General features: G+C 39.1%; 1 protein-coding gene across 1 annotated transcript; it reads left to right on the forward strand.

The window, feature by feature from the left end:
• The first annotated feature begins 6,923 nt into the window (after nt 1-6,923).
• aktip (akt interacting protein) lies at nt 6,924-13,102 on the forward strand. The gene is made up of 10 exons (XM_088297219.1): nt 6,924-7,066; nt 7,852-8,004; nt 9,909-10,117; nt 10,200-10,264; nt 10,364-10,464; nt 11,285-11,373; nt 11,522-11,620; nt 11,883-11,990; nt 12,066-12,126; nt 12,284-13,102. The coding sequence occupies exons 2-10, from the start codon at nt 7,957-7,959 to the stop codon at nt 12,389-12,391; spliced, it is 888 nt and encodes a 295-aa protein (XP_088153345.1). The 5' UTR covers nt 6,924-7,066; nt 7,852-7,956; the 3' UTR covers nt 12,392-13,102.
• Nucleotides 13,103-13,777: the final 675 nt, after the last annotated feature.

A 13,777-nucleotide genomic window follows, 5' to 3' on the forward strand; every position in this document is an offset into this window, starting at 1 on the left:
TCGGTTAACATCAGCCAAGACAAAATATGACTGTGGCTGGATGATTGACACCTCAGGTCACGCGTTTGTTGCAGTGTTGTTTGAAGGAGGAAAAACTGTCAATCCAAAATAAATCACCTTTTTACATAAAAAAAATAAATAAATTTAAAAAAACTTGAACGATATACGGCCACTATGTATTCCGCCGATCATTAGTGGTGTGCAAGATTGGTATTGATCAGATACCATTTAGATACTAGTGACGTGCAGATCGATCGCTACCAGTTTTGTATGCTGGGTAATCGATTCTCACTCAATACTTTTGATACTTCAGTTATTTGAGGTAATGTATATCATAAACAACAATTATTGAGAACTTGTCGAAATGATACACGGTTGGCGGGAACTGCACGTTCTTTTTCCTTATTGCTTGGCTATTGCGTATGCATAGCGGCACAGCACACTTTTCAGTCACTCACTCTCCGTCCCACGCTGCACAGTGGCATCACGGCAGAGTGTAAATCAGCGGTCTTCAATCCTGTTCCTTGAGGGCCACTGTCCTGTCTTTTTTGCAGCTGGCTGAGCTGGGACACACCTGATTCAAATGATCAGATGATCATGAGGTCTGCAGAAGCTGGATAACGACTGTTTGACTCAAGTGTGTTGCAGCAGAGAAAGATGGAAAACAGGACAGGGCCCTTGAGGAACAGGATTGAAGTCCCCCGGTGTAAATGGAGTCCTGCACAGAGCTATTTCAGCTCTATAACGGCTACATGGCAGTTTCGGCGACCTTTGTAAAAACGATACTTGCAGTGATATTTTTTAATGAGGTGGATGCATCAGCAAATCGCTGATTCTAAATGAATTGTTATGACTTTTACTGGTTTGTAAGGATGATTTATTTATTTTACAAAATAATACATTGAAATACATAGCATTTTCCGCCATGTAATTTCATTAAGCAACAAAAATTTGTGTATATATTGACAGTTCTATAAAATCCACAAAATCTTCAATTTGTTTGTCTCTCTGTTCATGAGCAACTTGCTGGTTCTTGGAGGACAACCTCACACCTAACATTTAATACCCTTTTTTAAAATTGTTTTCTGTAACTTGTTTTTTTTTCTTGCTTGTTTTTGCTTTTTTTCTCCCAAAAATATTTGAACTATTCTTGCAGCATTACGAAACCTTTTCTTTATTTGCTCAAAATTAAAAATGATTTTTTTAATTCTTTAATGTAATAAAATCAGACTTTATTGTCGCAAAACAATAGTAATTTAAAATCCATAGTCTTAAAACATTGCAAATATGTTCTCCAAAATATTATGACTTGTTTCCATAGAATTACATCTTTTTTCTTAAAATCTATTTACTTAAACCTTTGTTGAGCCAAGGCACATATCTTCAATTTCAAAAATGAAAACAAAAAAAAAAAAAAACACATTTCTCCCTCCCATGACGAAAGTTGACATTTCAGTGTTCTGCATGTCTTTATATGTCGCTGGCATTGATCGATGAACAAATAATAAAGCGTCATTTCCCACAGCATATCGTTCTATTTCACTAAATTGTTTCTTATTACATACTCTGTCTAACAACGCATATCGTATGAGAAACTAATTAATGAATTACCACCATTTAACATAGAGCAACAGCCAATACATGTGAGAGACAAAGCTCTTATTTTGGATTGCTCCTGCCGCCGCGCAATATTCATAAATTAGATTTCAGATCTGCTTTTATTATTTTGGGCGTTATTAAACACGATTGCTTCATCTTAATAGAATATATTTCCAGGGGCCCGCAGGATGTGGTTCGGAGCTGATATTCAAATTCAATAACATGGCCTATACTTAGTGCATGGCACTAATAAATGCCAACGTATGATGCATATGCAGACAGGGCTCTGCGCAGATGTTATGGCAGGCAGTAATAATGCCGTCAACGTCCTTCAGGACGGGGGCGGCGAGGGGAGAATGTGCTGAACGAAGCCCAGGTGACCTATATACTGCCGCAGGAAGGATGAAAGGGAAAAGGAGGAGAGTTATTACATCTGATTTCCTTGTATTTATACTTTGACGAGATAAGATGACGCCCCGCAGAAGGTACACACTAAGGCTGAGGATTGCAGTGTAACATACATAAGCAAGGCTATCGATAGCTGATGTTTGAATATTGATTATAGTGAGCTGTAACAAGATGATATTTTTTAATATTGTACGGCATGTGTCTTTTGCAAGTACAGTACGTGGTCGTAGTGAAAATATGAAGCTTAGTTTATCAAAACTATATCATGAAAGAAAATGACACAGTATGTCAGGATTTTGATTTTTTATTTTTTTTGGGGGGGGGTGGATAATAAATTTTAAGCCAACAACAAATGGTTTGAAGCAAACAACAAAATAGCCACATACTGTAGTAATTTTTTTTCCAGTGCAAAGAGCGCTCTTGCATAAAACTTATCATTCAAAAATGGCACAAAACTGCTGCTCTACAAACAACCGTAAGTATAAATAAAAATAATCAAATTCAAAAATTAAATACTACTGAGGCTTAATGTTTGTCCTGTATATTATTTCAAATCTTCAAAACATGATGAGGCCTACTCACATTGTAATATAAGGCAGCATAAGTTAGCGCAACTTTGAAATGGCTGCCATCTGGTGTTGATTGGTGATATTACAAGTTAAAACTACAGTTGACCTCTGCATATACGCAGTTCAGCACCCAAAGATTCACTTTTTTTTTTCTAAATTTTGGATTTTCACCGTTTTTGCAAAAGCACATCTGAATGCCCATGAGCAATATTTTTTAAATAATAAAAAAAAAAATTCTTCACATTTTTAATGTTATAGGGGACTAATCATTGTCCTGTATATTATTTCAAATTCTCCAAAAATTATTAGCCCTACTCACGTTGTAATAAAGGGCCGTATAAGAAAGCGCAACATTGAAATGGCTGCCATCTAGTGTTGATTGGTGATATTACAAGTTAAAACTACAGTTGAACTCTGCATAGATTTGCATTTTTTTTTTATTTAGGATTTTCCCTCTTCATGAGAAAACACGTCTTGAATGTCCATCAGCATTTTTTTTTTGTATTATAAGGAGTGTTTCAATAAATCAAGGTGCCTTTCCTCGAGAAATAATGACACTCGAACTGATCTTGTAAGGCAGGTTTTGTAAGCACCATTATGGCTACTGTGAGATAATGATATGATGTGTCAGGATATTGAGACGCGTCCATTGACTAGAACAAGGGAGCACATGCTTGTTGGAAAATAATAGTATCAAAATGTGATGTTTGTGTATCCATCCACTTCATGATATCGATATTTTGTCCGTTCGCCAAGTACACTAATAACAGCTCATGATACAAATGACAACAAAGGTTAAGACTTCTCCATTGGATACCAAAGGATTTTTTTCAGATCCTGTAACAACAACAAATAACCGCAACGCTAACGTTCCGGCAGCAGTGGCTCACCTCTTCGCCTCTCCTAGGTTAAAACTTGCCGTCCCCGCTGTTGTTGAAATTTTTATCAGGGAACCTGCTCCTGCAAAGGTTGCAGCTTAGGAAGCTTAGCAGCGGCGATGAGTGACCTTTACTTTTATTATGAATATTTCTATTTCATCATTATTATGATGGAATGAAATATATGCATATGATCAGCACAATGGATTTCTTTTTCATTAGTTGTGTAAAATGCCAGTCGGGTGAATGAATGGAAGGGCGGTCGCGAGTGCTTGACAGATTACCCACCTTCTACTGGTGTGATCTGACAATGGGAATTAATATGCACTCTCCGTCCCGCTCTCCATTTGTTGGCAAAGGTTTTTTTGCCGGCAACTTTATCAGAGGTAACATTATCAAGAGCTTTGCCGAGAGCTTCTTCCATCTTGCTCGCACCCGAGTGTGCCCAACACTTGTCACTGTCAATCACAGGGTGATAATACGCAGACGATTCTCTCATTTGGTTTAATAAAATCCTTGGGTTTATTTGAAGTGCAGTCATTACAGCAAATAATTGCTGCATTGAGGTTTTAGCCCGGCCATCGCCTCGGGGATAAGGGAAGACTATTGCTATATGAAGGCTCTGCCGGCTGGGTGGATTTTAACCCTTGCTCCCCAGTTGTTCATATTTCTAAAATGAATATTACATTTGAATCTAGACCTGGCTTTCTTTATTCAAACTAACATTGTTATTACGCATTATCACAATATGGAGTCATCCGTTTTCCACTCGTTCTCGGCGATTAGGCGGCTTCCGTGGGGGACCACCGGCTGTCATTTAAACCAAATTGTAGAAGTGAATGGGCGGCCCAAAACTCTCCGAGGAAAAAGATAGACAGGAAGGAACATATTTCATCGCCAGTTTAAATATGCCGCTGGCCGTGCGGATTGGAATAATGATGGAAAAATGCAAACAATTAGATGACAAAATGTCTGTTGTTGACAGGCAGACTAAAATGTTTGCTTGCTCCTAATGACATTAGCTGGGATGCTCTCTTTTCAGTCCATGACAAAAATAACAGAATTTGGAGTGCTTCTTTAATTGGTAAAGTTCAAAGAAAGTTGATGAAAAAAAAAAAACTGCTGCGTGTCACACATTCAATTAGTTAATCCAATCTCCCCGCAGTCATTGCGTCCATTAGTAAATTTGTTTGACCAAAACAAGGTCACAAGTTGATGAGCTAAAGGTATCTCATTAGAAAAGCAGCGGCGTGTGCATTTGTTAGCGTCGCATAGTTGATCCCAATGTCGAAGGAAGGCAAAGGCGCCATCAACTTATTTGTTTGGAGGTCGCCTTTGATTTGTATGTGTCAAAAGAAAAGCACAAGTGACCTTGCCTCCTCCTCCCCGTTGCTCAAATAAGCAAGCAGGACACTAATTAGCTTTGTCAGTCAAGTGTACATGGGACAATATACAATCAAATAACAAATAATGAGGTCAATAATTTCTATTTACGCTCAAACTTGGACAATGTCATTCCTCCCTCCCATTAATACAACCGCTCATGCGTTAAATTAGTTTTTTTTTTTTTCCTTCTCAGCTCGAGAAATATAATTAGGCGTGATTGTTAGGAAATCAATCCATCAACGGAACGCCAAGGAAGTGTGGTCAAAAACTAAGAGAAATGCGAGACGCAGATGGCGTGGATGCGCTTTAGCCTCGAGGGACGCTTGCTGTGCACCCCACCGAAACGTTCAATTTCAAGCAAGTGTGTATTGTCGAGTGTCCTCAAGCACTTACAATTTGTTTTGCCCTGTAACTTTGCTACTACTATTTTTCAGTGCCAACGAAAGCTAGGTGATTAATTGATTTTACTAATGCTTTCAGAATTATTTGTGAATCAGTTTAATTATTTTTTAGCCTCTTCCGCAGATCAAAGGCCATCCCAGCTGATGTTCATTTCTTACACTAACAAAATAGCTGCAAAAGGAGAGATGAGTTAAGATTACAAAACACAAGTCAGTGTTGCCAATTTAGCATTTTGGTCACTGACTCCTCAAGCAACTATTAAATATAAGCAAGTAGCAAGGGTAATTCATATTAAAAAAAACAACAGGAACCCCACAATTGTTGTTGCGTTAGATAAGGAAGGCAATTAGCAATCGATGGAAGGCAATTACTGAGTCACTTGCGCTGAATATTGCTAAAGATATAGTGCAGTGCCCAATAATACGTTGCAAAAACAGTGAATTCTAAACGTGTTGAGAATGTATAATTCTAGATATATAATCATTCTTGGCTATATTATTTGTGATGACGTTGATACAGTTTAATGCTGGAAATAAATGTTTCAAAGCTTGTTTGGAATCAGGAGAAATAAAGTTACACATAAACCAAAAGGGGGGAAAAAAAGCCAAAAACATAATTATTCATACTAACCTGAAATGAATTTACAGACATTATGATGATCACAAATTTGACTTTAAAAAAGAACAGATTTTAATTAGATTACCATTAAATTAAATGAGTGTTATTTTATATTTTTGGGGTGAGAATCTGAGCCGCTTGGATGCTGACTAACTTTGGATTTTATTAAATAAAAAAAATAATAAAAAAAACTATTACAGTATCTATGAAGGCCCAGTTTGACTCATGCGCATATTAATTATATTTCTGTCAAATTTTGGGGGGATTTCTTTGGCGGTCAAAATCTGAACGAATCGAAAGTTGATGAACATCTTGGATGAAATTGTGTGCAACAGTTTGGATCTTGAATAGCGTCTCCTCTTCAACCTTGATGTTAACTCAAAATATGGGTTTTAGATTTTTGATGGCCGCAGCTTGAATCTGGATTGATATCTCCATCCATCCTTTATCTGAGCAGCTTTATCCTCAGGTGAACAAAAAACAAAGTATGTCTGCACAAAAATTCGAATTATACGTAATCCTGTTGAAGTGTTTATTTATTTATTTTTTTCATTTCGTGCTCTTTTCACCATATTGGATGAAATGGGAGTATTCGCTCACTTGAACAACAATACTGTTAAATATTGTAAGCATAACGTCTTGACATAGCTGTGACTTAACGTATTATCTGGCAAAAAGTTACTGACAAAGCGTAATTTGATGTCTTGGCACTATGGGCAGCTGTTAAAGCAGACAGCTGGTTGCTGACCCGTTTGCTTTACTTTATTTTTACTTCCGCTTTACCACATGCAAAACAGCGATATAAATGAAAAACACATGTGATTTACAGTTGGGAATTGTGTTCATTGTATTGGTCGTTTAGTACAATTCACGATTTATAACATAAGTGAATGGTCCCTTTTCATTTTTTGCGGCGTGAAGAGGCTGTGTTACTGGCATCCTCCACACGTCGTCGCTGTGGTCTCAGTCAAGCTATTTTTTAGCACTTGGTAAATACGTAACCATATTTAAGCCAATCAAATCCCATGACGTGATTTCTACCCACCAATGACAATGCGCACTCACGCATAGAAACACCCACCCCTCTATTGTTAGGTTGAGCTTTGGCTGTCAAGTGTTTAGCTATAAACCCCACTAGCTTGTTTAGCCGTGTTTACACCCGTGAAAATGGCGAACAGCTGAGCATTTGACCACACACAAGTCGAGGTAAACACGTTTGTGAAGTTAATCGTGTGTCTTTAATAAGCACGGTGAGCATTTTAGGCTCAAATTAGTGCGTCATACAAGTTGTCATCGTCGTTGAATCTATTATGCTAATGCTAAAGGTTGGGTTAAAAGGGAGAAACAGGTGAGGTTGCATCCGAATGTTTTTTTTCTTTCAAAAGCGCAGAGAATTAAAGAGTAGTTTTGAGCAAGTAAATAATATATTGTCTACTTACAAATAACAGAATACATCAAGTGATCCACGAAGGTAGCGAGAGGTCCCCCAGCTAAGCGAAAGACTGTGTAAACTCAGTTACTAACAACTTGCATAACGTTAGAATCTTTGTAGTCAGCCTACTATTTGCATGACTGAAGTGTTAGAGATGTAAAAACGATCATGCATAATACAGTCAGCATGCTAAGTCTATCAGTTTAAAAAAAGCAGACCTTTTTTTCAGCCGTGGCACCTTTTCCATTATAAAAAAACATCACTGCTAAAAAGTATTTATACAGTGATTAAATAATGCTTGTCTTATCTTAGTTTACTCACAAATAAACCTAGTGTGAAATAAGGGTCTGTTTGTACCTTCTACCATCCAGTGGAAGTCCATTTGTCCGCTGTGCGTTTCACCATAAGTCTCTCGTGTACATGGAGGAACTACAATATTTTATTTCTTGTAAATGAGACTTTTTAGACCAAATAAATTAACTTAGATCGTTTTCTGCTGCACTCCTGATCATTTTCTATTTTCAGACAGTTTTCACCTGTTGTCTGTTTTTGTCTTCAGTTACAGATCCACATAAATTACTCTCTGAATGGCCCGACCAGCACCTGTCATGGGACCTACTTAAAGAAAATAGGGGGGATACCACACTGAATTTCTACATGAGTTATGAGTCTGAACCTCTCCTTGAGAATGTCTGTCAATACGAGTCGTAAGGTAATGTAAAAGTGACGGTCTATGTTTGTTTTAACTTGGGAAACGGTGAGCTAAAACCTCATATTCCAAAAAATAGATACTATTAAACGTAGAAATGTGATGTTTTACGGTGCCACTTGAGTGCATTTTTGCTATACAAGCAAGGGGAGGGTTGTCATGAAGTTGTGACTTTCTCATGATGCTGTCAGGTTTGCCATCTCATTTTGGTGTAAGGATTTTTGGAGAATCTTATTTTCCTTTTGGGAACAATGGCAGTGGAACCTGTTCATCCTTTTTCTATAGTGCTCGTAGAGCTGGAGACGATCCCAGCAAACATTATTGCATGAGAAGTGGAGTGCATGCTGGACTGACCAAATTTGCTGAACATGTACTACACAGACAGATAACCGTTCACACCACATCTGTAACTATGAAGCAATTTTAAATCCTTTAGTGAGCCTAAAATGCATGTTAATGAAATGTGGGAGGACACGATATTACTCAGATAAAACTCACACAAGCATGTGAGAGCATGCAAATGCCATTGAAAGGTCGGAGTTGCCATTCAAACCCAGAATCTCAGGATTGTGAAGCAGATATGTTTAGGTGTGTTGCGAATTGTCACCAATGGTAAATCTTGAATTGGACAGCGACTGTTTTCACTAACATTTTTAAAGGTGGAGTTTCCAGTTTTCAAGCTGCGAGCAAGATTAGAATGTAGCCTGCCTGACCAAAGTCACGCTCATGAACGTGCATGCGACATGCATTGTATGCAACATTGCACTGTATGCAAGCCGATCTAAGCCACTGCTATATTGGTAGCATGGCTTTCATGTTTCGATTAATTAGAAATAGATGTTAACCTTAACTGATGACCTGGTGAGACCATCGGTTGGTGATGAGTTCCTCCAAGCCTAACCACATAGGTCACCAGCATTACATACGTTTGATTTGTCTCAACAGTTGTCCCATTCCTTTTTTTATTTTATTAATTTTACTTATTTATTGATTTACTCTTTCTGCTAACCAGTATTAAATAATCCACCAAAGAAAGCTATATGTGCAAAGGTGCTCCAGAGTGTGTGTGGCAGACTGATGCTAAAATACTACACCCGTATTATCGTTCATGACGGTTGCTACGTCAGATTAACAGACAAGGCGTCATAAATTGTCTTCTCACGCCATCTGTCTTTACACACTATAAGCTTTGACCAACATACGCCGTGATGAATACATAGACTAAATGCAGCTTAATCATTTGATCCATATTTGTTGAGCAGCCAAAACACAGACTCAAGTTTCCTGTGTTGCAATATGTTAAATTTACTGGTGTACGATTTTCATCAGATGCTCCGTTTTTGCCATCACTTTTAATCTGTGGTAAAAATACAAAAAGAAGGAAAGACAGCACACTTGTGGTGTCCATCATTTTATATGCTCATTGAGTTGAAGTCTCGCAAGATCCGATCAAGATTCACAAGATATGCTGAAGGCTAGCAAGGCACGCACGTCTGTCATCATTTGACATGCCGAACTTCCGCTGCGTTCCCTGCTGTATTCACTTGTGCCATGAGGTTATAAAGGTACAATGACGTTTCGTTTTATCTAGTCACATCAGTAACAAAATGACAGCTTCGCAGTTCCGATCTGACAAGCCTCATAACAGATAAGGAGCACCATAATCTGATAGGATGGTTAACGGATACTGGCAAATAAATTATCACAGCATCAGTTTTCACACCAGGAGATATTCGACTTTCCAATCCAAACCTTTGAATGCCCACAGCTTGCTGTCCTCTGACAGGAATCAGAATGTTTGTAAATGGTCTATCTAAATATAGTCTAATTTAGTTTCAATAAATTTGCACATTTTGTACAAGGTGTTCATCTCATGTCATCAAGGTATCTTTCGTGTTCTCGTGCAGAGACCTGAAAGTGAAGACCAGGGCGGACAGGGCGAGGTGAAAAGCAGCCCGTCCCGTTTGCCCTTTGGCAAGAAGCAGCTTCCAGCCATCCCAAAGAATGCGGCTGCCGTCACCAAGCCCACGGCCTTGGGAAGCCCCGCCCACTCCACAAATGGCCCGCACGCACCCTACGGCCCCTTCTACTTGGAATACTCCCTGCTGGCGGAGTTGTAAGTTGCCCTGGCGGCATATGCAAACCAAGCTTTTGTTTACGTGCATTTTGAATTGATTTGCTTGTGATATGACCTGCAGCACACTCGTGATTAAGCAAAAACTCCCTGGAATTTACGTGCAACCTTCTTACAAGTCAGCCCTTAGTAAGTATGCACCAAACACTTCAAATGATTTAAAGCATGGTGCTTCATCTCAAAATTGATATTCCTGGTAATATGTAACTCATTTGTGTTCCGGCTCAGTGTGGTTTGGAGTCATCTTCATCAGACATGGCTTGTACCAGGATGGAGTCTTCAAGTTCACTGTGTATATACCAGATAACTATCCAGATGCTGATTGTCCAGTGAGTAATTGGTTGATTTAAAAAATAATAATAATAATCTCAAGTTTATAGCGTTTTGTAACATGTGAGGGACCCTGCAACTGTATGCTTATAGTCTCGTGTAATTGTCAACTCAATAACCAACACCTATCACACGCACAATTTCTGTCGTAGTACAAAGACTACCTGTAACAGGTAATCCTGACTACCAGAAAAAACAAAGAAGAAAAGCAAATAGTTGAAGACGATTTGGAAGAAGCTAGGCTAATTTTAATTCTTAGCTCATCTGCTAACTACAATGCTGTTAAAATTTCTTGTCATTTTTATTGTGGTGAAGGACTTGAGACACATTGGCCCAATTCTGGTTTGGCCACACAAAAAAAAAAATCTTTAATACTGAACTGGTTTCACATCCACAATTGTAGTACAAACCCCCCACACTCCAATGCTTTGCTGAGGATCCCTGAGATCACTTTTAACACGCTCCCACATTCCAGGATAGTCATTAAGAGACATCTGATCGGATCTCTGCAAACTTTAAGGGAGGGAACGTGTTCCAATTTATTGCATTGTTGCTATGTGTGCCCTCCGTAACAATGGGCAAAACTATATTAATCAGACGACTGTGTTTAGACTACTGGGCTGCATTGAACATATTGTGAAGAAAACATTTGGGTTAATGGCAGCTGGTAGAAAATTTTATCTAGACTGGATTTCTTCTTATGAATTAAACCACTGGCCATGTTTTCAATAATAATAATAATAATATTATTATTCTTAACAATTCCCTTTACAGTTGTCGCACAATGATGTTTATATGTTTTGGTGTTCTGATTTACAGAAATTAGTCTTCGACATGCCAGTCTTCCATCCACTTGTCGACCCAGTTTCTGGCGAGCTCGACGTCAAAAGAGCTTTCACCAAATGGAGGTGAACACAAATGCAATTTACCCACTTTTTTTTTTTCTATATGCGTAAATTGGCCTACTGCCCGAAGATTGCTGGGATAGGCTCCAGCGACCCTAGTGAGGAGAAGCGGTATGGATGAAGGATGGATGGATTGTGTTTTGTGTTATAGGCGGAATCACAATCACATCTGGCAAGTCCTCATGTATGCACGTACTGTTTTCTACAAGATTAACACCTCAGAACCCGTCAACCCAGAAGCTGCTGTACTGTGAGTGTCCATAGTCCTATTTTAATTATTTTGTGGAAATGTGAACAAATGGAAGGTACTAACAGATTGTGACTACCATAGGATTGTTGCGCTTATGCATTTGGACCTCAATGTTATCTTTAAGGTGCAAGTGACCAATTCCGAGTTAATTCCTCCAGGAAAAGGGGAGGGGAAAATGCAATTGTCCCTTGAACTGTTCATCCGTTTTCTATAGCACTTCCACTATCCGCAGCAAGTTTGAATAGCTGTATCCCCCCCTCAGGTATGAAAAGGACGTGCAGCTGTTTAAGAGTAAAGTGGTGGACAGTGTGAAACTATGCAACAGTCGTCTTTTTGACCAGCCCAAGATAGACGATCCCTACGCAATAAGGTGGCTCGCTCATTCTCACTCCTTGTATAATGTTGGAGTGCCCAAGCAATAATGTGGCCTGTCTCCGTGTTGCAGCTTTTCTCCATGGAACCCAGCTGTTCATGAGGAAGCAAAAGAGCGAATGTTCACGTACAAAGTAAGTGCTTCACCACCACATGTACTCTTATGTGCTGTCCTAGGGTGCTCGCACACCTGTAGTTCACGTTCTCAGGTTTGAATCAGGTTTCTTAAGTGTGCACTGTGTTGCGGTGCTTTCTAAAGCAACCTTTATCAATATTCGTCATTTGCTCTAGAGACGACCTGAGGACCACCACAAGGGAACGCAGGGCTCGGGCCTGTCTTGGGTCAAACCCGGGTCGACGCAGCCCTTCAGCAAAGACGACAGTCCTCCTCACAGTTGAAGCCACGCTTGCACAGTTACTGGCCACTCGTGGGAGGTACCCGCATCGCCGGCCGCGCCATATTTGCGTGCCGGATCCTCACATAAAGACGTTATGAATATTGCTCAGCTTTAAAAGCTTCGCCCACCAACAGCTTTAGCGTACACAAACCAAGTTTATAAGGCAAAGATGACAAATGGATGTCTCTGATGTAGAATCTCGCAATTGGTGTACATATTTCAGCATCCATATGCACATGCTGGCCGGGCTCAGTGATTACATACTGTTCTAAAAGTCCAAAAAGAGTGCAGTGGATGTCATGATCTCTCGGCTCAGGACTGTTTTTATTAATCACGCCAGGAATGTCAATCACAGCTGGGCGAAGACCGGACCTCCAATCTGTCAATCTTTTTTTTTTTTTTTTCGCAGATGGCTTTTAAATGTGTTGCTCTCTAAGGGCCCTTTTTTTTGCTTCCTTATTAAAGGTTTGATGTGTAAATAAGAGTTTGATTTAAAGACAAAAAAAAAAGACAGTTTGGGTTTTTCATCCCAATCCTAATAAGTTACTACAACTATTCCACATGACTCCAAAGGTACATTTTAGGTTTCCCCCTCTGCTGTTTCTCCAATAAAAAGATATGAAAAAAAACTATTTTTTAATTTGATTCAAGTTATTGATCCGGATGTACAGTATATGATTGGTGCTTAAAAAATAAAAACCTGCTGGATCTAGTTGTCTAGTTCTTTGCCTCCAAATCAATTTTATTTTGTTCCTTACCAATCCATTTTCATTTCTGCACAGGGCGGTCAGGTGGTTCCTGTATGTACAGTTAATAGTTTTTCTTGTGAGCCTCCCAGTTTCCAAAATGCATCATGGAAACTGAAAAGGTTAATATTAAGTCTTAATTTTATGAATTGAATCAGTTTTATAAATCTTTGTCCAGTGTAAATTTTTTATGCTGCCATGGATATTACGGCCCTGGATGAGGACCCACTCCACTGAAATCATCTTCCTGCAGCACTTCATTCAATTGACTCTTATATTATCTTATCTATCATTGCATAGCATCATTGTATGTGTCAAATGTTGCCCAGTTGTCATCCATTGCAGCCTGGTCATCCTGGAAGGGGGATTCCCCTATCTGTGGTCCCTTCTCAAGGTTTCTCACTTTTCCCCTAATGAGGTTTTTTTAGTTTTTCCTTGCCCGCCTGGGGGTTAAGATCGGGGATGTCGATTGTGGCTATGTAAAGCCCTTTGAGACTTGTCTGTGATTAAGGTCTATACAAATAAAATTGACTTGACTTGACTTGTCAGGATGAATCCTTATTTTTCGGGGGGGGGTTGGGGCAGGTTGATATTTTACATTTTATGAATATTTTACGATTGAAACAAAATTAGTCAACAGC

Source organism: Idiotropiscis lumnitzeri, chromosome 5 (assembly GCF_059441095.1).
Source record: "Idiotropiscis lumnitzeri isolate Australia: NSW breed Sydney's pygmy pipehorse chromosome 5, RoL_Ilum_1.0, whole genome shotgun sequence".
Classification (NCBI taxonomy): domain Eukaryota; kingdom Metazoa; phylum Chordata; class Actinopteri; order Syngnathiformes; family Syngnathidae; genus Idiotropiscis; species Idiotropiscis lumnitzeri.

What these genes read in the sequence shown, in the direction of transcription:
- aktip (XM_088297219.1), top strand. Translation starts at nt 7,957, where the DNA reads ATGAGTCTGAACCTCTCCTTGAGAATGTCTGTCAATACGAGTCGTAAG. An exon ending in GACGATCCCTACGCAATAAG is followed by an intron (nt 11,991 to 12,065) that starts GTGGCTCGCTCA and finishes TCCGTGTTGCAG; the next exon opens with CTTTTCTCCATGGAACCCAG. An exon ending in AGCGAATGTTCACGTACAAA is followed by an intron (nt 12,127 to 12,283) that starts GTAAGTGCTTCA and finishes CATTTGCTCTAG; the next exon opens with AGACGACCTGAGGACCACCA.